Raw genomic sequence first — 26,642 nt, 5'->3', positions numbered from 1 at the left:
CTAGCGCGACACCATGCATACAGCCATCGGATATTATTGTGGGACTTTGATGAATTAGCTTAATAAAAGTATATCTGTTTCTTATGTAGATCGTACATACATCACTGTGCTCTATTTGGCAATGACAGTTATCTTAAAGCAGCCTCCATAAAAAAATGAAAATATTTCCTCGATTTCTTTTTTGCAACATTGAATCAGTTTGGTTTTCAATTCAACCATAACTTGAGCCAGATGTTTTCCACTTTCTCCAGTACTTGCTTAGGCCAATAGAGAGCAGCAAATATCACAGAATAGCTCATCTACAATCAACCTTTGTCTACAGTTTCTGTTTCACAGAAAGACAAACAAAAGAATCATAATTTTTGATTTGCATGGTTGTGCTGAAAAAAAAAGCAAAATTACCTCAAAGAATTCACACGTCGCCATTTTTTTCTAAACTGTACTTTATTTTCTTTTAAAGACATATGTTTTAAAACAGCGATTGTAGAGAATAAATAAAGAAACATGTTGTTGTTGTTTTTTTTCTTTTTTTTTTTTTACTTCCATAGGTACATTTATGCAATTAAAAACTCTATAATAAGTGTGTGTTTGTCATCTTGAAGACCACAGGAATAGTCTGGTTGTTTTTTTTTTCTCTCCTTAAATTAAAAAAAGAAATTGTCACATCTCCCCCCGCCTTCAGATCGGTTACCAAATAAATTAAACGTAAAAAATCAAGATAGAAAAATTCCCAGCCCTTCCTTCCGCTTTGTTAATTTTTAAAAGTAGTGGCAGTAGAGAAACGTAACGGGCGAAGCTTTTTTAAGTCCTCCGTTTTTGAAACCAAGGTATGTACAGCGAGAGGAGATCCATTTCTCTTCCAGTTTAATTACCCCGTTTTTTTTTTTTTAATTTACGTATAAATAATAAAACTAACTCTACATAACAATATTACCAATGGTAATCATACAGAATAGTATTTTCTTTTTGCCTTCAACTGTGTAGACTGGCCTTAGACCACAAATCACACTATACAGTAGAACCCTGTTCAGTAGAATAACATCAGTGATATGCTTTTTCTTAACATGTATATCTTGTTGCTGACAATAGAGTATGTACATAATATAAATGAATCCAGCTGTGGAATGATAGGAACTCTGGAGCACTTCTGATATTGCAAATGCTGATTCTGTGGATGTATATCTTGCTGATATTACTGCTGTTTTTTTTTTTTCTTTTTCTGTAAGCGCATGTCACGTGATACTGCTTTTTGTGAAGTGTCGCTCCTGTGCTATACGGTTGGTCAAACAACCAAAAAAGGCTGGGACATCCCCCAAGTGGTTTTCTTGATTGAACTCTTAGGTTTTCCTGGAGGTGAAGAAGAAAGAGAAGAGAGAGAGAGTGGGAGGGGGACAAAAAGAAAAAGCACAAAGCATTTTAAACCAAATCACAGAAATGAAACACATCCATTTAAGACTTTGGAAGTGGAGTGGTGTCTGCAATACACACTGCTTGCACTGATGCCTCAAGGGGGAGGGAAGGGGGAGTCTCAGTAATCAACTAGTGTCCATGCAACTGTAATAGTGACAGTCATACTGCTGCAAGTGAATGCACGTTCTAAGAGAATAGTCTGTCATTTCTTTTGGCAGGCAAATTAATTCAGAACATGCACAGTAGGAATTCTGGTGGTGTGTGCGTGTGGAGTGGGGGGTGGGGGGGTACGCCGTCCAAATTTTTAGAAAGCAGATAACTACATGTATTTTAATCATATTCATGTCATTCGCCAAACTGTACCGTTTCTCCGGGAAGGATTTTGCATTGCAAATCACGCACGCAGTATTTGTGATGCAGATCGCTGCAAACAGAGCATCTGCAGGTACCAGGAAATCTATGTATGACCTTCTGAGAATGATGTTTCGTGCTAGTTTTGTCTAAATTTCATCATGTGTGCAGTGAATTCAAATTGTTTGTCCCTATAAATAAATATCAGACATATTAAAAGCCCCTTAACGTGCAGTTGGAAATGCTTCTTCTTCTACAAATCCTGCTCCAGTTTTACTTTAACTCCAATTATTTGGACGAGAAATGCGTATAAAACTAAGCACAAATAATGTTGGACACTTTAGATTTCATATAATATTGTAATATTGTAATATTAAATACTCAATGCAGACATTATTAGAAAGAGCTGACACTGGCTATCGGATAGCTACAAAGATATATAAGGTGCAAAATGGGAGAAAACTGCACGTCAAGGGGTGTTTCAGCAGATATCATGAGTATTTATCACAAAGTTTTATTTGTTGTGGTGCAAAGTAAGTGTACCAAATTCTAACTGGTGTGTTTTATTGGCCCAGAAACTTTCTCAAATGTGGTTTATTTTATTTATTTTACTAAACTTTCTCAGATAAATAGATTTTTTTTTTTAAAGCATGGAGATTGAGTTCATCCTTTTCAGACTTCTTCATGACCTGCAGATACTCCGTGCATGAGCATCATGAATTTATAGCTGCTTTGAATATGATGCAGACGTTTTAGGGTTTTGTCACTTGCGTATTAACGGTATTTGTTATCATTTCTTATGCTTTTGGAGTCCCAGAATTCCTACAGAGGAATGCAGTTCCTCAGTCAGCAGCACGTGTCACAGGAACCAAACAGCTTTACCCAAAACCTTTTAGAATAAGGTTAGTGTCTCAGTTGGTACGACACACACACACATACACTCGCACGCACACTCATACACACACACACACACACACACACACACACACACACACACACACACAAAACTCTCACAAATACGAATGCACACACCTCATCTTGGTCCCAGGCGCACAAACACAGCCATTCGCACACAAATACAATGTCGTCAACCATATACGGGGGCACGTTCAGTGCATTTTCAGTCGCACAAAAACCAAACAAAGTTCAGGCACAAAGTCACTTGGAATTGAGTAACAACCAAACGAAACAAACAAACAAAAAGAAACAAAAACCCCGCACTCACCGAAAAACTACCACACCAACCAACTAAACAGAGGGGATGTGTAAGAATGATAATCATGACAGACAACAGAAAGGAAACTAATCCAAAAAAAAAAATAAAGTCTGAAAGAAAAAAGATTCTACTGCATCCATATTTGATGGACAACAATCTAATTTAGCTTTTTAGCGCTGCAGCTTTTAGAGGAAATATTTAAAAAAAAAAAAAAAAGAAAGAAAAAAAAGCAGCATGTCATGATAATCAGTTGCTTACAGATGCTGAGGTAAAGTGACAATTATTGATCAGTGTTTGCAAGGATTAAAAAACCAGGACAAAATAATAAGAGGAAACTCACAACGCACCAAACACAGTTCATGGTCGCCACAGTAACCCGCCATGCAGTTGAGCATGGTGAATCAAGGCAACGGCCCAAAATAAAAACAAAAAATAAATAAATAAATATATATATATATATTGCTAATGGCAACCATCACAGGCAATATCGCCACAGCAACCAACACAGGCCAATTAACTTACAACGCAGTGAGAAGGAAGGGGGGAGGTTTTAGCGGTTGCTAGGCAACCGTAGCCATAGCGACGCACGTCTCCACGATATATGTATGGACGGGACAGGTCTTGAGAGTGGTGTGATGTTTTTTTCAGGAAAAATGGCATATGGCACAGCACAAAAACAATAAATGAAAATAAAACAAAAAATTAATGACGGACAGTAGTTGGCATTCAACCCTGCGACAGAACACTGGTTAGACAGAACATCAGAGGCGAGTAAAGATCTCAATCAAAGTGTCCCTACGTACTGAGCAAAAAAAAAAAAAAAAGAAGAAGAAGGAACCACTTTTACACAACAAAGGTATCTTTTGATCCCTGAAATGTATTTCAAATGGATGGTATTTTTAGTGCTGCCACCTCATTAAAGTTAATCTACTGTAGGGTTATTGACTCCTTCAGTTCCAAGTGAAAGGCAGCCTTTTAAGTACTGAGGCCCCAATTACTCTCTGTCTCCTTAACTTGCACACACACATTTCCGGCTGTCTATCAATCCCACCCCGAGCCCTTCAACGTTTCCTGAAACGTGTCGACGTGCGGGTAACTCACCTCCTTCAGTAAGGCCTGTTCGCGTCCTTGGGCCTCTTCAGCTGCACCTTCAGTCTCTTCATGCCGATTTGGAAGCCGTTCATGGCCTGGATGGCAGTCTGGGCGCTGGATGGGTTGTCGAAGCTCACAAAACCTGAGAAGGAAACGATCAAATACGCAAACTCTCATGCCGCAGCCAAATCGAAAATTCATGGCGGGGAAAAAGGGCAAAAGAAATGAAGCAGAGTGAAGCAGCTAGCTGACACATAGATGTCGCTCACCGAAGCATTTGCTCTGGTTGGTGGCGCGGTCAACAAAGACCTTCGCGGAGATGACATTTCCAAAGGGGAGGAACATCTGCAGTATCTCGGAGTCGGTGAACTCCTGCGGCAGGTGGTAGATGAAGATGTTACAGCCCTCGGGACCTGTACGCAAAAGACAGCAGAGAGACACAGACATGACATGCCAAGACATGACAGCATAGCCAACCAGTTAAGCAACAACAACAACAAAAAAATGGCAGTTTAAAATTGCAAAACGTTAGTGAGAGGACGATTAAACATGACAAGTACATGAAGTTATAGTCATGAATAGCTCTCTTTCATTTTCTTTGTAGGAAGCTGGGAAGCTAACCCTGATTTCCTATGTCTGGGCTAAGCTAAGCTAACTGACTGCTAGCTCAAGTTTAGCATTCTAAACACTAGTCTTAGTAAATCCTCTCCTCTTCTTAACTTTCACCAAGAAAACAACAAATAAATTAATTTCCCAAAAAGGTCAAAGGATCACGGATCAAGGATTTATTTTTTTTTTTTTAATTTCTGTCCTAATGTATTATCACTGCTTTGCAACATGATCTGAACATGTGATCATAGTTTCAAAAGCTGAAACTATGATCTGACCGACAGACATATTGTCAAATATTATTTGAGTCTTAATGAAATAAAAGAAGAAACACAACTATGGATTTTAAAAAACAGTTTTCAGGCTATTTTATAGACAAAAAACTAATCATATTATTAAAAAAAACACAGAATAGATCAACAGTGATTTCTTTTTTTCTCTTATCTTCACTAATAAGCTATGTGATTCAATAATTAATTTGTGTAGTCACCAGAAACGACCGAAAACTGTTCAAACAGATAAAGTTGTGGCCACTTTTTACAACAGTAACATTGTTCTGGGCGGTTATCTGCGGATGTAAAGTGTGATACGTGGTAAATGATCTAACCACTGCAAACCGCCGGAATGTTTCTTTAAGATATGATTATTCCAGAGGCGTTCGCGGGCTCTCCGACTTTACCTTCTCTTTGCTGCAGCTGCTGCGGCTGCTGCGGCTGCTGGGCCACCAGCGTGTGCTGGTGGGGGAAAGGCTGTCCCACCAGGCTGTAGGCAGCGGGGTAGGTGGCTGGCAGGGAGAGAGGAGGAACAGGTGAGCGGAGATCAACCGTGAGGCGGGCAGAGCCGGCTAATCCTTTCATTTGCCTCAGAACAACATCCGACGGAGCCGCATCCTCCACCTACAGATCTGCTAAAACTGGGAGACGCTTTGCATGCAGTTGGCCCCGTGTGAATCATTCTGTCGTGCTCCACGTTATATACACTCTGTAATGCAAAGCTAACGCAAAAATGTCCTATATCTGCACCGTTTCACAGCCTGAAAGTATAAATGTAAATTCCTGTGGTCAGATCGCATTCTAAAAACATCATATCTACTTTTTCTTTTTCTCCCACGAACACCGATCCCTCCACCAGCTCATTCGTGGTATCATGAATCAGCCGCGCTGCTTAATAAGATCACGATATTATTCATAAGCAGGAGCAGTAACACAAGGGCAAAGCAATATATTTCTATAAATAACTGGACTGTAATGCTCACCTGTGTAGTGCTGCATGCCTGTGTAAGCCTGCTGCAGGGGGTCCAGGACAGGACTCTGAGCTGTGACACAGCAAACACGTGGTTAGCGGCTGCTTCAGGCCAGGAAAAAAAAAAAAAAAACAATCCTAAATTCTATTTTGGGCACATCAGCATGCTCCAAATAACATTTAGCAATTTAATTTCTTATTCAACTCGGTTAGGCCCACACTGTTGCACATAAAAAGCAGGAAGCCCGTGAGTCTGTGGAAGGATATTATGTTACGCACCTTGATAGGCATGAACCCCATTAGTGTACAGGGTTTCCGTGGCCGACTGGCCGTTGGGTGGGGCTTGCACAGAGGGGTAGCTGTTCACCGCGATGGGCGGAGGCAGAGCGGGAACAGGTGTGGCCGCGATGGAGGGTGGAGTGCTGGTACCTGCAGACGTTTTGATGGAAAGGCATGAGTTGGCTCGGGGAACTTCTCGAAGCTCAGGCCGGCCGTGAGCGATGGGAATTTCACATGAGCACAATGCTCTGACAAAGTTACTTATCCTGCATGAGAGATTTGTGTATTCATCTCTATTTAGTCATTTATGTGGGCTGCATGGGGTGAAAAAAAGGTGATGCTTCCATGCACCAGTAAGAGCATTTGAAGAAACTGTAATGACATTTGGGCGCACAGTAGGGACGCCTCCGTGCTCTTTCATTTGTTCATGCATTTGTCTTTGCTGTTCATCTCTCACTCGTGTAGTTGTGGCATGCCGCTTAAAATTCACTGGAATATTTAGACAGCAGTTTAGGCGAAAGGGTGGTAGTTTTGCCCAGTATTTGTGACAAATATTAGATCCCTTGAGTGTAGTTTGGTTGCTTCCAATCGAATGTTTTGCTTGAGTTTTTGAGTAAAACTTCTATTAAACTGCACCGAAGATTACTGGGGTTAGAGCCTAGATAACGACCATATCTGTATTTTTAGACACTTTGTGCCAAAGGAATTGTGATGGGAAAATGACCTCCTGCAGACTAATAGAGGCTTTAATGAGAAATGGCAATTTTGTAATTAAATTGTGCCCCCTGCTGCATATCTGGGGAAAATTTGTTTTTTTTTCAAAAAACAAATAAAAAACAAAACATATTTTTTGTATGTAAAAATGATACAGCCAAATATCTCATATGCAAAGCCACTTTTAGCCTCATCTGTTATATAAAGTATCAAAGAAAATGGGTGCAATAAGCTCTGGTTTTATATCCTAAAGGTAAATACTAAGATGGCTATGGAATGACAAAGAAAAAAAAGAAAAAACTACCAAATAGATGTTTGTAATTTTGTCCTCCTGGGTCCACCTCTCCTTGTGTATCTGTCCTCATATTTCAGAGTCGAAATCTAATCAAGGCCGGCCGGGGCCAGACATCTCTGCCTCTCATTACCTGAGGACGGGGTGATGGATGCAATCGGCGTGGCAATGATGCTGCTGGGGTTGAGAGCGGCGAGCTGCTGCATCTGGACCGCCGCCACCGTGGCAACAGGAGAGAGGTAGGCTGACTGCGCCACCAAGGCCTGCTGCTGCATCAGCTGGAGGGAGACGAGAGGAGGGAAGTCAGGAAGGGAGTGCGTTCTGAGTAACGCCGCCGCTTCCTCTCTACGTTTAATGAGTGATTTCTGTGAGTTCCAGTATTAGTTAGCTCAAATCCAGACAGAAAACATTCAACGTGATTAATGCAATTGTGTCGGTTCCAGACTCAACGAGGAGTCAGGGTACTTTAAGGGCAGGTCTGGGTGACCAGCTTTTTTTTTTTTTTTTTTTTTTCAGTGCAGAAGCTTTTTTATCTTCTTGATCAGCCATTATGGCCACTTAAGGCCTAAAAGTCCGTAATTTTAAGAGTGAAACTAAACCCTGCAGCTGCTTTTGCGTCATCTTAAGTCTACTTGCTTAATCAAAATCCCTATCTTGGATTTTTAGATTCATTTTTTTTCACTAAATTATATATCATCGCTATAAATCAACACATCAGTCATGAGCTGAAATGTGGCCAGGCCTCTTTGAGCATCTCGGGCTGAGCACACGTGCACAAGGCAAATCTAAAACCATCTGCAGCGAACAGTCAATTTAGCAAACGTGATTTCTCAAACGGCGCTTCCACGTCAACTCGAGGACGACGCTAGTTAGTTCCGACGCTTTCTCTTCCGCTCACCGGACATGTTGCCGGTTGTCATGTAAATGCTCTTAACGGACGATCAGCATGCGCTCCGAGGGATAAAGTTACACAGGATGTCCCCCATTAGTCTGTTTGTAGACTCACAAGCATGTTCGCACATCAAGCGGGCTGCAAGAATGATCTTTAACTAGATATCCTTCCAGCACATAATTAAGGCTCCGTGCAGATTTAGTTAGAGTTTGCAGAAACCTAACTCGATCTGTGTACTTGCAAACGTCCGCTTAGTGCAGAGCGCGTGTTTCTGGAGACATGTGTCTGTGAGTGTGCGTCGCTCACGGCCTGTGTGTAGGCGTTGTAGGCCCCGAGGTGCAGGGTCATGGGACTGATGACTCCCAGCTGAGAGGCCACCTGCTGCATCCGCCTGAGCCCTCGCTCCTTCTCCGAATCGGCAAACTTCACCACCAGGCTGGACGAGGCGCCCTGCGGAGAAAACCCAGAAAATCGTAACTCCATCTGTCAGAAGATTTTCACGTCAGCTCAGGATCACGCACATCGCTCCACAATTAGACGAACCGGTGCTGTGGTGCTGCGGCGCCCAGCTGAGATAACCCCCCCACCCTCCCGGCGGCCTCAATAGGGAGGTCGGTTGTCATCGAGACGAAAAATTTAAATAAAAAAATGAATTCATAAGCTCGTCCGGTTATCTCTTAGGATAATATCATGGTGGCTGAAGCTCAGCGGGAGCTGAGTAACGCAGCATAACAATGATACTTAAGAAAATCCACCGTTTAGAGTGGCACAGTCAGATCCTAGACGTTATCCCAATAGAAGGGCTGCGTAATGACCTCCTTGAGGGTACACTGCTGAGCTGACTCAGTTCTGTCAGGTAGGGATGATTCATACCTACCAGAAACACCGGCTACTGGCACCAAAGAACGTCGGCCGCTATTAAATCGGATGATTCCCTCATTTTATCCCATCAACTCTCTGAATGTTTATCGCTTTGGGTTTAATGAAGATTATTTCTTGTTAATTAATGTGTGACCAAATTAGGTTAAATGCATATACTTTCTTGACAGTCGTTCTTTTAAAGTAGCCAACCTCTAATGAGACCTTTCGTAGGGTGAAGAAAAAAAAGTCCTCTATTGCGTTTGCGAGTGTGTGTGGAGGAGGGGACAGAAATGAGAAGTGGTGACTATTAGCTGAGTCACCACGTTGAGTGTCCAAATTACTGCATTTGGAGGATCTGAGTGCGTCTGTTTGATCTATTTGGATTTACGTGTAATCGCGTGTGCGTGTGTGTGGAGGGGGAGGAGGTTGCAAGGGGGAAGGGTGGGGTGGGGTGGGGGTGACTTACCGGTAAAGTGCGACTACCATGCAGTGCGTTGATGGCGGCCTGGGCCTCTGCGTTGCTCTGGTACTTTACAAATGCACACCCTACGTGAAATGACACACCATTAAACACGACCTCACACACACACACACACGCGCACAGTGTAACAAAACTACTTCCCTTTAAAAATACATTAGAAGCCGTCTTACATCTAGTTCTTCATCAGTTACCGTGGCATCATTAAACATGGTCCACAGAACATTCATTGCTTCATCAATCATTGCCCGTAAACCACCAAACGCATCATTAGCCATGACCCATAAAACCTATTGCGACTATCAGTCATGCCTCACGCAACAAACGCAGGGAAATGCAGCGTCCGTGTTTCTACTGTCGCCGGACGTTGATTTACATGGCAAATATCATTAGCTTTGTTGTTTGTGACAATAATAATTTATATCACGTGAAAGCATGTGGGCCGCAGGGTTTATTCTCAGGGTGGGACACAAGTGCAAACAATCCAACAAAGTCATCATCAGTTTTACAGTCCCGATCGTGGGTCCAGCAGCAATCATTTCTTGCAACAGTACTTTCAAGGACACCTGACTTAAGGGCTGTGTGGGAAATTGTGACTGTTTTTACGTTGGTATTTTTTTTCACTGGGACAAATGCGAAATAATGGATGGGATTTTAAGTAGCTGGGAAATCTATGGAGGACCAAAAATGCCAAATAAATAAATAAATGCACCACAGATAATGGGCAAAAAAAAAAAATTGGCCGCGCATATTTAATGACGACTCTCTAATTTGCATAATGAGGCAGAAATTCAAATAAATAAATAAATAAATATTTTAAATGCAATTGGGGAAATAAATAAAAAAAGGGAACACAATACAGAAACAAATGCTACGTTAAATATATAAACAAATAAATTTAAAAATGTATAGGTTAAATTAATAAAAAGAAAATTTAAATGGGAAAATAAATAAATATGATGCCTACATATATTATTTTTGAAAATTTCTGCATTAATTTTGTCATTAATTCATTTACTTTTTTATTTTGACACATTGGATATAATATAAATGACTAAATAACATAGGAATACTTAAAAGTCAAATACACTGGAAAGAAGATAGCGCTTTAAACGTTAAATATTACACCTGCACATCCTACTTTTTGCAGGATGTGAGACTCTAATGTGACAGGGAGCGTGTAGCTCTTTATTCGGGACAGGCTATTTTAACTTTTAGAGCGTTTATCCTGTGTCATGCCTCAGTTTTAAGCTCTCTGTTAGTATTTATAGTTTGCCCGTTTAGTTCCACGTCGGACTGAACCAACATCCGCGCGTCTGCAGGTGACATTACCTTTGCTGGTGCCGTCGGGCCCGCGGAGCACCGTGCACTCCTCTATGCTCCCAAACGGCTCAAACATTTTCCTCACATCGGTGTCCGTCTGCTGCTTTCCCAGCATGCCCACAAACAGCTTCCTGTCTTCTAAGGGGAAAGAGATTGCCGAGGTGGGAGGGAGAAAACAGAATAATGTGTGGATAATGTGAGCGAGATTAAAGAGGGGATGTTTTATGGCGGGGGGTGTCACAGGCAGTGATAAAGAAGGGGAGGGGGTGAGGGGTGGGTGGGGGGGAGAGAAGTGCAATGTCACTGTACATGCATGAATAATAGACAGTGTGTCAAGCAGGTGCAAAGCAGGATGGGCATTAGCCTGCCGTACTTCAGAGCACCACCAGAGTGCAGTAACATGAGCGGCACAACAAACAGCATCTGGCGGTGACTCAAATGTTTGTCACCCTCTGTGTTGTCAGAGAAGCTGCTCCGTCTGTCCCCGTCTGTGAGGGATCAGACCAGCGCTTCTGCAATGTTTGAGGCCATTCACTACAAAATCACGTACGACTCACATTCCTGCACACTGTTCGCCACAAGAGCATCACAGATTTGAGGATTTATTTCTGCCGAACGGACGGCTCGGGATTCAGGCTGGCCTTTTCTTTCCAGTTCATTTTTACAGAGGCAGGAAAATCAGCGGCACATCAGTCGCCAGCGAAACCTGCCGGCGTGTTTATTGTTCTCTTACACACAGCTTAAATGTCAGAGATAAAGCTGCGGTTTGATTAGAAACACTTGCCCGAGCGCCACACTGTGTGCTGATGGAAAAGCACTGAATTCACCCACTGAGGTGCGGAAATAGGACACGTGTACCGTGTTGAAAGGGAAAATTTGGTGATTTCTCTTGAGAATAACAAAAAAAAAAAGGTGTGGCTTGACATTCAGTGCTTGAATTTTGGAAATGGGAGCTCCTCGGGCCTGCACAGTTAAATAAGTCCAAGTGTTGGGCGTCTGCAAATGAACTGACCTACAAAGCCTTAATTAAACAGAAGTAATGGATTCCTTCAATATTCAACCCCCCAGAGTGTCTTGCATGTGAATTTAAATCATCTAAAACACACACAGATTTTTTTTTTTTGAAGAGCTAAAATCAAACGCTCAAAATGTTGAAAGGCTGAACTGACTGACTGATCCTCAATGGGCCGTTTTCACAACAGTGTGACGCACGGATGCCAGGACTCCTGAAACTGTGGCAGCGAGGCGGAATTCAGCCATCGTTCATTTTATTATCTGAACCAAAAGTGAGGCGAAAATAAGAGCCTACGGTAGAAGAGGATGCCGCGAGAAAGAGTTTATTTTGGGTTAAATCTCGGATATGACAGGTTCTCACACGCGGTGCAAAGAAGTTTCCCATCTTCCACCTCTATTTGGGCAGAAAATAAAAAAGCTAGCATGTGTGATGGAGCGCCTAAAGGTCTTCAACAGGGGGTCCGTGACCCTTAGAGGGTCTGCGGATGCACTGCAGGGAGAGGTCGCAAAATCTTTGGTTGATTAGACATTTTTTTATATATTTTTTTTAATTTTCCCCCACAAATTTAAATTTCATTAAATGCACATTAACATGAATCCAATATATTTTAATAAAGGGATAAGGGATAGCTTAATATTAAATGCAAAATGATAATGTATATTTATAAATAGCACTAGGCTAGGGTTTAATATAGCATACATATAGTAGGTAGGGGTCCCTACTTGATCTCTCCATCAGTTGGGGGGTCCTTAGCCTAAAGGCCTAAAGCCTCGCATGCACGTTTCAGGTTTTAAACAGCGACCATTAAAGTATGGCGTTCAGCTAAAGTACGGCGCATGATTTATAGCCAATGAGTGACAAATATGAAACAAGTATTTGGAAGGAGATCAGATATTAGAGCAGATGGATCTTCACTGATACTCCACGGCCACTTAAGCACACAGCTTTAAACGTACGGCGGCGCCTAGTCTGACAGAATCCAAATATCTAGCTTTGAAGATATTAGCTCAGTCTGAGCGAAAATCTGCAAGAAGGAGGACGCACTGGTTCGCATCCTTGGGAGCTGCACACAAAAGCTTTAAAAGTGCTTAAATGTCACTTTAAGACTCGGTGGTGTACGCCGTAAAAAAAAAAAAGCAAAGCGGTGTTGTTTGCACAGGTGTTGCGTGTCTGGGTGGGGACAGGTGTCTCTTACCCCCTCTGCTCTCGCTGTCGGCCGGCTTCACCTGGATCGGACGGTTCATCTGGAAGGAAGCCACAGGTGAGTTTAAAACACAGGTCAAGGGGTGGCTGCTCAGCACACGAAAAGGGAAATTGACAGGATTTACACTTTTTTAAAACTTGACTCCCCCCATGCTGAAAATTATTAAAACTGTGTGGATTATATGACGTAAAGGTGACATATTTGTGCACGTATGTGGAGGCTGGCTCTGATATGTGTGATATTACATTTGCAGCGTCATACAGTCTCTCCTCCTCTCTCTCTTCCCGAGTCTCTCTCTCAGAATCTGCTCTAATCCCTCCATCTATCGTTCCCCTCTCCCCCCCTATCACACAAAACCAGGAAAAGCACACACCCACGCGGGATTGGCGAAGTGATAAGATTAAGAACACTCGCCGGCTAATCTGGATTAAAGGAGCACACGGCGTCGGGATAGTAGGAGATTCTGAGCCTGACACAGAGGCCGAGACATAGGAAGGAGAAATATCAAAAAAACAAAGAATAAAAAGGAGAGAACACCCTATATGAGAAGGATTAACCTTTTCATAATTCATCAGAAGACTAGCTGATGGAATCTTTACCTCACCATTGTCCTCTTACTATGTAACCAAACCCCCCTATATGAAAACGTGCACACATGAGTGCCTCCGCTGGCAGCTGGTCTTTCAAATGTATAGAGCACGAAAATTGTGAAAAGAGGTATTGAATGAGGAAAAAAAGGGAATTAGCAGGAGGAGTTGGATTGAGTGGAACTGAGGGGAAGGAGCATATGGAGGTGAGGAGGGAGGGAGGTGGGGGATGTGTGTGTGTGTACGAAGGAGGAGGGAGGGGGGATGGGGGGGGGTGCATGAGTCGAGGTGAGAGCGGCGGAGTGTCACTCTGTTAACTCTGGCTTAATGAAGGTCTTAATTATGGAGCTGGTGACATTTCGGCCAGTCACTGATCCTGTGTCACTGATTGATCCGCCGTGATCGGTCACCGGGAGACACTATCGATCGGCGCCGCGGCCTCGCTCCACCAGCCGGAGCCTCGCATGAGCAAACATCATCGCCGTCACCCCGCTGAACCGCCGGCTGAAATACCACCAGCACCTGCTGCAGAGGCCTCCCGTGTCTCCTCACAGGGAGCGTTCAATTGATTGCACCAATTAATAGGATGATAATGTAGATGGAGGGGCTCTAAAACCATCTCCCAATCACTCAAGTAAATGGAGGCCTGCTCCTGCGGTCAGGGAATAGTAATTTTATTAAAAAATCATAGGTGAAGTTTTGTCCTCGTGTGAGATTTGCTGCAGTGGAGGTAATCTCATCATGACTGGGGCTGTTTGCAAAAATAAAATCATGTAAATCTCTCAACAAATGCCACTTATGTTATCAGATTGTCTTGCAACGATCCGATCTTATTCAATTTGCACATCTACGGTACAGAGTGCAACGAGAACCGGTGCAGAACAAGTACAACATTACTCATCTGCATTTTCCACACTCAGTCCCGCTGCACACGACACTTTGTTCTCTCTTGTCTCATTTTCTACATGTCGTGCAGTAGCCATGTTTTGATTTTAATTAGACAGCTCTGTCTCTCGTCGTGTCACATGTATTCACTTTATGATGCTCGCCTTAATTCAAAGTTATGAAAAAAAAATATTAAACTACCGACTGTATGTAATGATGGAGGAACCCTGAGAGATGTTACCCACAGGTTTGTGAAGCTCAATGTGGAGACTCCATCTTGGCCCCCAGCTGGTTCAAAAAATGGTGAAAGGGGTGAGGAATTAGTGGAGCTGAGGTCGGCAGGTGTGACACCAAGACAGCTAGCGCCCTGTCACTCAAACCAACCATTAACTATGCATAACTTTACGCCTTGGTATAATTTAAGCCGTTATAAACCAAGTTATATAAAAATTCACTCCACCTACAGTTGGCATGAATGGAGAAATTAGCCATCTAGACCAATGCTGTCGCTTGTGCCGGGCTGTAAACAAGTTTATTAAGGTTTTAAAAATGGACGTCTATCGGGATTGACTCGTTCTAGAGCTAGCCTTAAGTGACCGTTTGTGGAAATGACCTACACATTTGCTGCATGGATTTAATTATCCAGTGGTATGTAGATAGAATCGAGTAAAGCAGCTTTAAACAAATAACATGAGCCAATGAAGCTGATGGCTAAATATGTTTCCATTCATTTCCTTTTACTGATATGATGTTGAAGGTCACTGTTACACGCACCTACCGACCTCAGCTCCATTAATGCTTCACCTCTTTGACCGTTTTTAAATTAGCCCACAGTTAGATGGAGTTAGGGTAGTGGCAAGATGGCGCTAACCAGAGCCGCCACACTGAGCTTCAAAACCTCTATTCAGGAAACCTATGAGCGACGTCTCTGAGTGTTCCTCTGTCGTTACATGCAGTAAAACATTGGTAACTATTGGGCCTTTGAATTAAACAAATAACATAAGCTCATTGAATAAATGTGACATTTAGAGAGACAAAATTCTCGAATGCAAATCTAAATCAACCTTTATCCCTGAGACCTGGTGTCCTCATATGGGGACATCACAGTTTAGTTTTGTGGCAGCTTATTCTGCTACATTTAGACCTGTTGTCCACATAATGAGGCACGCTAACTCTTCAGGTACAAAGACAACAAGATTCTTAAGATATGTAATAAACTTTGACCGGAAACACATTATTTAATCCATCTCAGACTTGAGTTAAATAATCAAAGCAGATGCTACAAACTTGCCTACTGACGTTGGCTTGTGTGTCAGCTCTGACTGACAGCAGGTTTGAATGACGCTTGTAAAAAGAAAAAAAAATAATAATAATGATAAAAAAAAAATCCCATGGTTTGGTTTATATTTAACAGCGTGAAGACAAACAGCAAAGGCTGTTGGGCTGGTGGTGATGGGGAGAAGCTCAGCAGATGGCTCAGGAGATTGGAATTAGAATATACAAGAGGGAAAACAGCGAGAAGTGGAGGCCATCAAGGCTGTGCCACTTCAGATCGGCACGGCAACAGGCCCCGCTGCTCTGACGGAGACCAGTGCTCGCACGGCCATCGCCATGACAACCCCGGCGATGATGATGAGGACCCCACATCAGGTAAACAAGGTTGCCCCGAACGACGCACGGAAGAGGCGGATGAGAAACAAATGAGGAGGACAAAGGGTGCTTCTAGGTCAAAAGATAGGAGGGATTAGGTGAGCGAGAGAGGATGAGTGGGGGGAGGGGGGCGGGGGTTAATGCAGGGGAAGGAAAAATGAAAGAAGAACGAGAAAGAAAAATAAGGGATGATGGAGGGAGCGTTTGCGCCTGTTGAATGTTGGCGCTGCCTCGAGAGCAGATGCAGAAGCAGGGAGAAAAATATCTCCCTCTAAGCCTCAACCACTAACGGACACTTTACAGTAATTTGCTCTCTCCCCTCCTCCTCCTGTTGCTCCCCTCCCCTACCCTTTCTCTCTTAGGCTTGTTTACAAAAACAGTCCCATACTCAGCACAGACAACACACGGGCAAAAACCTGCCTGATCAACAGCCCAATTTTAATGTGCCTTTTGCTTTCTCTTTCCTCTCTTTTTTTTTGCTATTTGATTTCTCTTCCTCCCCGTGCGCTCCATCTACAAACACGCTAGCGCACATATTATATACAATCATCCTCCGACGACTAAACACACACCACTCTGTCTGCTCCCATCGGTCGCGGCGGCATGAGCACGCATCTACACATACTTAATCTTTTCTTTCTGCGATGCCGCAGGGGGATTTCACTTGGATTATGAGATATTAAATCCATAGATTATCCAATCAAATTACAGCTCAACCCCTTCACCATAATGCGTGACCCCCTCCCGTGTCATCAATACACTCAGAGGAGGTGGGCACTTTGTCTGATGTATGAACAAATGTGATTTAGATAGAGAACTGTTTGCAGTCCGAGTTGAGCAAAGCATACTGATAATGACATTTTTCTCGCCCTTTCCATCATGACCCACAAAGCAGATGGTAATCTCTGTACTCTCTTCGTGCAGCCGGTGTTGTTACGTCTATACTGTAGTCCGCCGCTGTGCGAAAGTGACACATTTCTGCTGCCTGTTTTCTCTCCAATTTCAATCCATTCTGCTTGTCCGCCCTAAAAAGCAGCCCGCTCTGAATGGTAAATATATCAGCAGAGACCATCACCCCTGCTCTTTCAAGAGCATTTACAGCGGGGAGGCAGAGCTGGAGGGGGCGGAGGGGAGCGAGAGGGGGGGAGGGATGGAGGGGAGGGAGGTGTAGCTGGGTGGGGCGAGGGGGTGGAGGGTGGAGGTGGAGGGGTGTGGGGGGGGGGGGGGGGCACAAAGACAATTTTCCGTCTTCGCCTCCCCTCCGCTCCATCACACAGCGCTGGTCATTGCATCGTGCCGGTCGCCTAGCAACCTGGCATCCCTCGTCCCCGTCGTCTCCAGGCAACGAGACCTGCGACCGTAATCAACCTGCCACCTCCCGCCTCCCCTCCTCCTCTACCATCTCTCTGCTGCCTCGGCTCCCTCGCTCCTCTCCATCCACCTCCTCGTCGCAAATGCACTTACGCTGAGACGTACTTGTGAATTCACCCGGGGGAAAAGAGGAAACACAGGTGGAAATTGGTACATTCACAACCACACGCACACAAAAAAAAAAAAAAAAACAGACAGAAAGAAAAAAGAAAAGGAGATTAATAGAAGCACGCGATTGTGCGCTCACAAAGAATTGGAACAAAGCAACAGAGGCTGGCACGAAAAAAAAAAAACCTGAGATACACTCTTATGTTAACACATGTGGATGTGGATGCACACACGCACACACACACACACAGGGGGCAGTCAGGCACACAAGCTCAACCTTCCCCCAAATTCAGCCGCTAAATCAATCAAACACAAAGAGACTGACAGCACAGCGCTGGTACAGTTCAATAATATTTAATCAATGCCCCGGTCGTCGGTGTCCTAACCCCTCACTTCCCCGGTGTCGTCCCCGGCTCTTTACAGGGTTCACCGGTCTGTCCGGCGTTAAGGCGAAGCCGACAGCTCCTGAAGCTGACATTCAGCCGTTTTGTCAGACAGCCAAACGAAAACCCTTCAAAGTGAGGGAACGGAATATCAAAGAGTAAAATTTCTAACAACACTCCAGTTGACTCTCAATTGTTTCGTCTCTTCTGGCTGTTAAATATTCATGTCAAGTGTTGTTTGACTCGATTCAGTGGAGCAGAGGGGGGAAAGAACTGAATCATGCACAGATTTCAGTGTGTGTGTGGGTGTGCGTGCGTGCGTGCGTGTTTGTGTGTGCACAGATAGGGCGTTTGTCCCACTTTTCCCTTCTACCTCTTTTTTTTTTTTTAATTTACACTCTAACTCCACTACAGTTTATGTAGATGCATCTCAATCACAGGAGTCCTGCACCTTCTAAACTTCCAAAGAGTCTAACGAGCCCTTCTTCATCCAACACACACACACACACACTCCACCAACCCCCCAAAAAACACACACTGTTTCTCAGTAACAGATGTCTGTATTTAAGCTGATAAACACACTGCCTCAATGCACCCCCAGCCCCCTCCACCCTCTCTGCCACCCTATGTTCATCGTGTCAAACTTTCATTCATTTCTTCCTCACCCTCCCCCGACCCAACAGCCCCCCCCCCCTCCTCCTCCATTAATCCAATTTCTCCCCAATTCGCACCCATTTACCACCTCCATAAATCCAATCTGCATTCGTCATTACAGTCGCCTCAGAGTGACGTACGGAGAGCACGAGCCCTTCTTCCTCTTTTTTTCTTCCTCCTCTCCTTCGCCGTTGTCACTCATGTTCATATGCATGCATATGTAAATGGATCGACGCGTGAATGCACACTTAACTGCGGATAGATTCATCAAGCGAGCGCAGTCGCTCTGAGGCGCACTAATTGCTATCATCATCGCCGCCGCCGCCGCCGCCGCCGCCGTCCCCGCGACTCACTGACATCAAGCTGTAGGTTACATACGGAGGCACTGCTCCGTCTATGTTGTCAGACGAATAAAGTTGCAAGTCACACTCACGTTCACATCCTAGCATGATTTAGGCCTTGGTGGAGCAAACCTCTGCGTATACTTTGTTTTTTTTGGTCAGCTTCTACCTATTTATCTCCATTTACCATAAGAAAAAACGACTAAACTGAGGCTGAATAAGTCTATAAAGCTAACAGGTACATAAAAGCAACACCCTGCAACTGTTCCTAATAACCCATGTGTGTCTACAGCATGCCGTTCGCTCAATCATTAAGGGCACAAATTGAAGCATTATGCACTACTTCCTATCTCACATCGTGCGTAAAAAGCCCAGGCTATATTTAGCATATGCAATTTTTTTTCTTCAGACTATTGATAAAACCCCTCCGTCGGCTCCGTCTGAGTCCTTACGTCTGAGTAAATGTCAGGCTTAGTCAGATGTTCCACTCAAAGAGGGCTCCTTCCCCTCGTACTGGGCGGCTCAGACACAGAAGGCCTCGCGCAGCGCAGTTTCTTCGACTCTGCCGCCGCAGATAGTAAATGAAGAAACCCGAGAAGCTCTCTACAATAAAACCCTTTAACTTCCACCCATCCGTCCGTCCGTCCACCTATATCCTTGGATGTGTACTCCCCATGGAAACGCGCGCACACGAAAGCAAACAGACAGTTACGCTCATGCACACACACTAAAGCACATCCCTCATTAAACCGTGTTAGTGTGAACACCTGTCCTCCCTTCCCCCGCTGCACATGCAAATATACACCACCAGCACACTTCCCCGGTTGGGCACAGTCACACTATTAAATTTAGGTTTTATTAATTTTAGATATTAGGTTTGAGACGAACAGCGAGGCATTGTCAGTTCAGCTAAGCGAGTGTTGATGAGCAGAGGTACGTCGTGTGGTTACGGAAGCAGATACGTGCGGTAAAGAGAGCCCAAATCACAAATTCTTCTCCTCACTGATTGAAGGAAAAGTTTGACATTTTAAAAGATACGCTAATTGGCTTTCTTGCTGAGAGTTGATGGGAAAATGAATGCTGCTCTCATGCTTGTACAGTTTATAGGGACTATAACTACATCAGGCAGCTGGTTAGCTTAGATTAGCATAGCATAGCTTAGCATAGCATAAGGACAGCAGTTCATCTGTGAGCTTCAGAGGAGCTTGTCGATTTTGTTACCTTAAATCAGGGCCAAGCGAACCATTTTTCCCCCCTGCTTCCACCTAGCATGTGTGCTAAGCTAAGTTAGCTCGCAGCTGGCAACCAGACATAAAGTAGTATTGATCTTTCCATGTAACTCTGAATAGAAAAAAAAAAAAGCAATTAGGTGCACAACTGAAAATGTCACTCTCCCTTTAATCTGCATCTTTAAATGTCAAATATATTCAGTTTAGTATCATGGAAGAAAACTAGAAAATATGCACGTGCTAAAAACGCAGGAAGTGAATATTCGCCTTTTTTTTTTTTTCTCGGCAAATGACTCGAAAGGTTAATGGATTGTGAAATAGTGCTGATTCGTTTTTGATTGTGTCGATTATGTCCAATCATTTCAGCTCTGACGACCTTATTTAACGCTATTTAAAGTTGCTGAAATATGGGTTCAGTGTCGCGGGCTGCTTTGTAAAATGGCTTCATTTAACGTGGCATAATGTGGATGCTATTGTCTCCGTCCGAGCCTCGCGGCAGCCGAGCAGGCCAGACAAATGGCCTGAGACAGAACAGCGATAAAGCGATAAGAACAGCGGGGACAAGAGTACAAGATGTCCACGTGGCACCGAGTACAGCTCAGGAAGAGAATCTCTCTCTGAACCTCCATTTCCACACTCAGACTGAATCCGATTTATTGCTTCTGCCTTCTTTTTTTTTTCTCACTTTCAGTCGAATGGGCTTTTTGACACTCGTCTTCCCCCTCTCACTTAGAGACGGAAACTCTCACCTGAAATTAAACACAAGGCCAGGTGCCACTCTGATACAACCATCTGTTCGCCCCTGTCTGACTTCGTTCCCTTCCTTTCTTTCTTCTTTCCCATTGTTAGCAGAGAGAGAAAAAAAAACGCAAATCAGGAAGACGGACTCCTTCTTCCCAGAAAGGACAAAACTGTTAATGACATCGTTCGGTTTTCCCTCTACATTCAAGGTGTGCTTTTATTCAAACTCTCCATTCGCAGTCCTGTAATTACTATCATGTTATTCCTTTTGTATCACCCTGGCCATGAGATGCCAAAGTTAATTATTCTTTGGCAGTGCAGGTGCAATTAGATGACAATTACACCACAGCTGGTGGCAGGGGTGGGAAGCAGATCTTGTCCGTGTGGGCGTGTGTGGAGCTAATAAGATGGTTCTTTTATTATTTTTTTTTCTTTTCCTTCTTCTTCTGCTTCTTCTTTTGGCAAGGGGAAGAAGGGGGGGAGGGCAGGGAAGGACTGCGAGTACACGGGAGGTTTCAGCTTGTTGGAGGGGAGCCGCTGGAGTAGTAACGCGGTGGGGGAGAGGAGGCTTTAACAAGGAGCACCGGGCCCTGCTGATCCCCTACAAGAGGTCAGGAAGGTCGCGCTACTGTCACGCTAACAATGGGATTTCTTTTGTTGCCACCCTAATACCAGCCTGCTCCTTCTACGTCCGTCACCGACGCCCCGCCTGCCACCGCGACAATGTCCCAGTGCTGGAACGACGGGCAGAGAATGAAATGCCAAAGATTTCAATCGTCAAATCGTTGCACATTTATCGGGGAAATATTTGTGTCATTGAGCTTCTAATTATGTGCCGTTTGTTTCCTGCTTAAAGGTTTCAATTTATGATTGTTTCAATAAAAAATAAAAAAATAATAAAAAAAAGTCAAATCTTGTCCCACCAACTCAGCTATATTCAGTATTTCACATAAAACAAAGAAAAGCAGCAATCTTTTACCAGCTTGACAGACTTGCCAGAAATCAATGGCTCCAGTTTCTCAGACGCGTTTCTGTGAAGTTCAATTGAATATTTTGGGGCGGGTTTTGGACTCTTGCTAGTACAAAGATAAAAACAATTTGACCATATTATCACGGATTCGGTGAATTTACAGGCGTTTATCGCTAATTCCCGACTAAACGAATCAATCAGTGCAGAAAGTAATCCTCGGGTTGCAGCCCCGCATCGTTCATATATTCCTTCTCCCTCCACCGTGAAAACTACAGTCATGAGCTGTCGTTGGGAAGGGGGAGGGGGAGGGGGCGGGACGACCAAAAAAAAAAAAAGAAGTGAATGATGTAGATTTCAACAAAAATAACCGAAAGGAAACAGGGGTAAAGCCTTGTTAGTAAAAGAGGAAGCAGAGGCAAGTCTGGGAGCACACTCTGTCTCAGTAATTCCTTGCCTTGTCGCCTTGTCTCCCATATAGTCGGTTATTATAGAGACGCGGCTGTCATGTCATATTTAGCTCTGGAAATGTCATTTGGCAGCACACCTGCTGCCTGGCTATGCTAATAAAGCTAGGTTTAACTTTGATTAGAATTCAGAGGGAGAGATGGATGGGAGGAGAGGAAGAGGAGGAGGAGGAGGAGGAGGAGGAGGAGGAGAAAGATAGAGACACGCCGAAAAAGAAGAGAAACATCAAAGAGAATAAGAACTGGCAAAGTCACTCCAGCAGCAAGCCTCATAGCTGTCTCTTTCGACCCGTGACATGTTGCAAGATGACTCATGCCTTAACTGGATGGATGTGTCTGGATGCATCACATATGAAACATAAGAGGGAGAGCAGCCTCTGACCTTTATTGGTGCATATCAGCTAAAGGGGGAAGTCAACCCCACATGTCAAACTTGGTTAATTTTCCTGTGTTGCCACGTGTCCGCATGTGTCTGTGTGTGTGTGTGTGTGTGTGTGTGTGTGTTTGAATAGCCTAGCCTAGCATGCCAGTTGCTCTGCTCCCCTTTGTGCGAGACGTCGAGGGACCCGGTGAGACGACGATACACTCACCCCCGGTAGCGTCTTCTGCTCGTGCAGTGCATTCTGGGCTTTGAGGGCAGACTCACGTGCGCAGTATGTCAGGAAGGCACATCCTAAAGACACACAAGAGGAGGGGGATCATTTTAAATCCACAGGCGGGACATGATGTATGATTTAGCCCCCGGAGGCTTCAACATCCTGTTATAAATGTGCTTTAGTTTTATTAATATGATTTAATATCGACAACTGTTCTGGGTCAGCTTTGAATTTAATCTTTATTCGGAGCCAAAAAACAAAAAAAAAACACAATTATAATTATAAGTATTTCTCCCTGTAGCAATGCAGATCTATGGGATTCTCATTATTAAATCATAATATCTGGAGACTGTCCAGACACAAGCGGGCCTAAATGAGTATTTAATATCACGCTGTTTGAGCAAAATGTATGCAGCCCTGCATAATAGAGTGAGGCCTTCATTAACCTTTAGGCCTCTCACAAAACCATGAATATGCAAATGTATGCAGAATAGGTGTTATAGGTGTTAGAGGACTGATACCACCTGGCCTATACGTCTCCCAAGTGACTGACAGCCCGCGTGGACTTATAAAAGCCTTTTGTTTTCCTGCGCTCAGATTTGCATTAGAAACGACAGTAAGGATCATTGTTTCGCTTAGATCACTTTCCCAGCTTAAGTCCATCTGTCAAACAGGATTTTGAGCGAGCGGAGTTTACTTGCAGGCACATGGGAGGAGGCCACTCGCCATGTGATGAGTAACAGTAGTAAAGGGCTGACCTTAGACAAGTGCAACATGAACGAGGATGTGGAAAACAAAGCATTTAAATAATTATTTAATTTGAATTATAGTGCTATTACTTATTTCGATTGTGTGACTTTAAATTAATATCATGGTGTTGCCAGGTAGCTCCCAGCATGCACTGGGGCCACACACTCATGAACATTTGTTTTACGTCACGTTGAATGATATTAAAGCTGTTTCTACAGCTCCCATTGTTGTCGGACAGATTGCTATTTCCTCCGTAAATCTGAATTTAACAGACTAACGTCCTCTAATCCAAGAGTTTGTGGCTCCTCCTCTTCGTCCTCAGTCGGTGAACTAAATGGAAATCACTCTTCGTGAACAGCAATAGCTCTAAAAGCATGGTAGGGTGAGAACACAATATAATTATCTTCTATGTTTCTTATCATTTCAGTTAAAGCAAAAAGCTTAACCAGTTCTGCTAAAAGGTTTTTTTTTTGTGTGACCCGAACAAGATCAGCTTTGAGATAATTTTAATTGTATCTATGCAAAACATCTCGTATCCGTGTATAAGCGCAGTCAGTGTAAGGATTTAAACTGCCCACCATCTCCTTAGACCAATGGTACATTGGATGTTTAAAGAAAAGGCTCCAAAGCAGGGAGCAGGTCAGTGACACGAGTTTAACCTCACTCATACCATTTCTAGAAATTCACTATTCTGCTGTCACAAATATTCTGCCCATGCATCCTAATTGCTCCCTTACCTTTGTGCATCCCCGTATATTTGTCCTTTATCACCGTCAACTCATAGATCTTGCCAAACTGCTCGAAGATGGGCTTCAGGTCCTTCTCCTCCAGGTTTCGGGGTATCTGCCCGATGAAGAGCTTGATTGCGTCAGGCTCCTTCATTGAGAAGGCTGGGGAGGAATAATAACACACAAACAGAGAGAGAGAGAGGGAGAGAGGGAGAGAGAGAGGGAGAGAGAGAGGAGGCGGTCAGGAGGAGCAGACAGGAGCCTGCAGGCTTAAATTCACACTGCACAGGAGGTGCAAACAGGAGGCCGCGAATGGAGGTGCAGATGGGAGCTGGGACTGAAATAATACTAATCGAACACCCATAGAGATATTGTAGCCGAGATACTGTGCTAGATCTCAGCGGTGTCACCATAAAACACACAATAGTTATTGTCTTATATACATTATTGTGTTGAGAATGAAATAAACTGACATGAAAGGCCACTTTGAACTCACTGGCCATGACATATACAGTGTGACATCTAAATGGGGCTGTAAATTCTACATTTTCAAAAGGATTACATGGTATTACACATATCCATTATATAATTTTAACGACTGAAGCTCTTATTTTGCATTTTATTTGCATAAAATAAGACAGAAAGGCAGCATTTTATTTCTCATAATCACCAAAGAGGAGGTTATGATCTCAAAACTTTCATCATTTTGTCGTGAAATGGAAATTACGGGTCGGTAAAAACGATCCACGGTGATAAAGGCAACATTTACCCCTTTGCCTGAGGTTAAAATAACATTAAATCCGTGCGACGCTGTAGTAAATGTGGTGGTAAACACGACCTCTCCTCGTTTTGAATTGCTGTCTAGGCCGTGTAGTATAAATATAAATAAATATATATGTGTGTGTATTCGTGGAGAAACATGACAGTGTGTCTGTCAACACAGCTGGAGACCTACGCTCTCTTTGTCAAGACAGCGGTGACAACAACAATGACCCCGATCACGATTTCACACATTTGATCAAAAACACTAAATAAAGAGTTTAAGAATAAAATAAATGATGATGATAATAAAAAAAAAATACCTGTGGTGCTTTTTTGTGGCAAAGAATCGGAGCGATCAGTAGATTCCTTCTTCTTCTTCTTCTTCCTCCCGCTGTTATTTAGTTATTAAACCTCAGTTAGTTCATTTGTGTCAGAGCGTCTTTGAATCCTGTAACAAGTTAGGCCTGCTCCCCCCCTAAAACAACACTAGTAACATCCAGCGACGGTCCTTTATTCGGCATGAGCGTGCTTTTCTAGATCTGCTTGTTGTTTTTTTCCCTCCCCTCTCCTGACAGATGCTCCGTATTTTTTTTTTTTCTCTCTTTCCTCCTCTCCTCCCTAATATAAAAATAAACAAATCTCTTACTGGCTTGGCTAAGCGGAGAGTGTTGATGATAGATGAATATTTAGGCTTCCTTCAGTAGACCGTGGGGAATTGGCGGTCTGGCTGGCTGGCTGTCCTCTCCCTCTCCCTGTGTGTGTGTGTCTGTACTCCTTTGACGTCGTAAGCCGGTGTCTCCCTCCCTGTCCATCTCAGCTTCCATCCCTCCCCTGGGCTGTATGAGCCGTGATGTCTGCGGCCGGGGACCGTCGCCAAATGTATAGCCCCACTGACGGCCGCAGAAAAAAACGGAAGGATTTGGGGTGGGGGGGTTGGGGGCTTCGTGGCTGTTGTAATGTTCATTTTATAATATTCATTTTATGTTGAAACAGCACAAGAATGCTGAATATCGTAACGTTCGTGTAGTTTTTGGTGGATATTTCATATATGTATATTTTTTTGGCACTTTTTTCTATATTTACATAATTCCTGCACCAACAAAACTGACTAACATCAGCTACTTTTACTCCTTCGTGCATATCACGTATCCCGAATGACTAGTCACAGCCTCCACGTTTGATTCTGGTATTTATATAGTAATAGTGTTGCAGTTTTATATTTAAGCATTCTGCTCCCCTACAGCCTCCATTTGTAGTGTTTAAATCTTATGAATATGCCTATTTTCCCTCTTCTTTGAGAGGTACAAATGCACATGAATAAATCTTTTATTTATATCCTAAGAGGCCAGAGTCTATCCTAGCTCACATCAGCCCAGAGGTGCACATACATCCATCCACATACGGCGCACGCTCTGTAGGGAGCCGAACATGTATGATCATATTTT

At 43.6% G+C, this 26,642-nt stretch overlaps 1 protein-coding gene across 5 annotated transcripts; it reads right to left on the bottom strand.

Moving 5' to 3' along the window:
* Positions 1-1,214: 1,214 nt before the first annotated feature.
* celf3a (cugbp, Elav-like family member 3a) lies at positions 1,215-26,011 on the bottom strand. 5 transcript variants are annotated; one of them, XR_007114063.1, is made up of 15 exons: positions 25,518-26,007; positions 24,445-24,597; positions 22,952-23,034; positions 12,970-13,018; positions 10,769-10,897; positions 9,425-9,504; positions 8,404-8,547; positions 7,339-7,483; positions 6,200-6,349; positions 5,934-5,993; positions 5,358-5,462; positions 4,339-4,482; positions 4,079-4,211; positions 3,500-3,597; positions 1,215-1,347 (listed from the first exon to the last, which is right to left on the bottom strand). XR_007114063.1 is itself a non-coding variant. In XM_047604182.1 (15 exons), exons 3-14 carry the CDS (start codon positions 24,587-24,589, stop codon positions 4,084-4,086), a joined length of 1,362 nt encoding a protein of 453 aa, XP_047460138.1. In that variant the 5' UTR covers positions 24,590-24,597; positions 25,518-25,588; positions 25,844-26,011; the 3' UTR covers positions 1,215-1,347; positions 4,079-4,083. The 5 variants fall into 5 exon arrangements, 4 of the variants coding, with proteins under 4 accessions (XP_047460138.1, XP_047460140.1, XP_047460136.1 ...); XM_047604182.1 differs by lacking the exon at positions 3,500-3,597 and having other exon boundaries at positions 25,518-25,588; positions 25,844-26,011; XM_047604184.1 differs by lacking the exon at positions 3,500-3,597 and having other exon boundaries at positions 10,769-10,894; positions 25,518-26,006.
* Between the last annotated feature and the right edge of the window lie 631 nt (positions 26,012-26,642).

The sequence above is a fragment of the Mugil cephalus genome, chromosome 14, assembly GCF_022458985.1.
Source record: "Mugil cephalus isolate CIBA_MC_2020 chromosome 14, CIBA_Mcephalus_1.1, whole genome shotgun sequence".
In the NCBI taxonomy this organism is placed as follows: domain Eukaryota; kingdom Metazoa; phylum Chordata; class Actinopteri; order Mugiliformes; family Mugilidae; genus Mugil; species Mugil cephalus.
This window is presented reverse-complemented; position numbering and strand designations above follow the sequence as displayed.

Bases quoted from the DNA above. Each gene is read 5' to 3' on its own strand.
- celf3a (XM_047604182.1), bottom strand. From the start codon at position 24,589: ATGAAGGAGCCTGACGCAATCAAGCTCTTCATCGGGCAGATACCCCGA. The intron at 10,898-12,969 runs GTAAGAGACACC...CTTTCCCCTTAG, and splicing joins CGACAGCGAGAGCAGAGGGG to AAGACAGGAAGCTGTTTGTG. The intron at 5,463-5,933 runs GTGAGCATTACA...TCTCCCTGCCAG, and splicing joins AGGCATGCAGCACTACACAG to CCACCTACCCCGCTGCCTAC.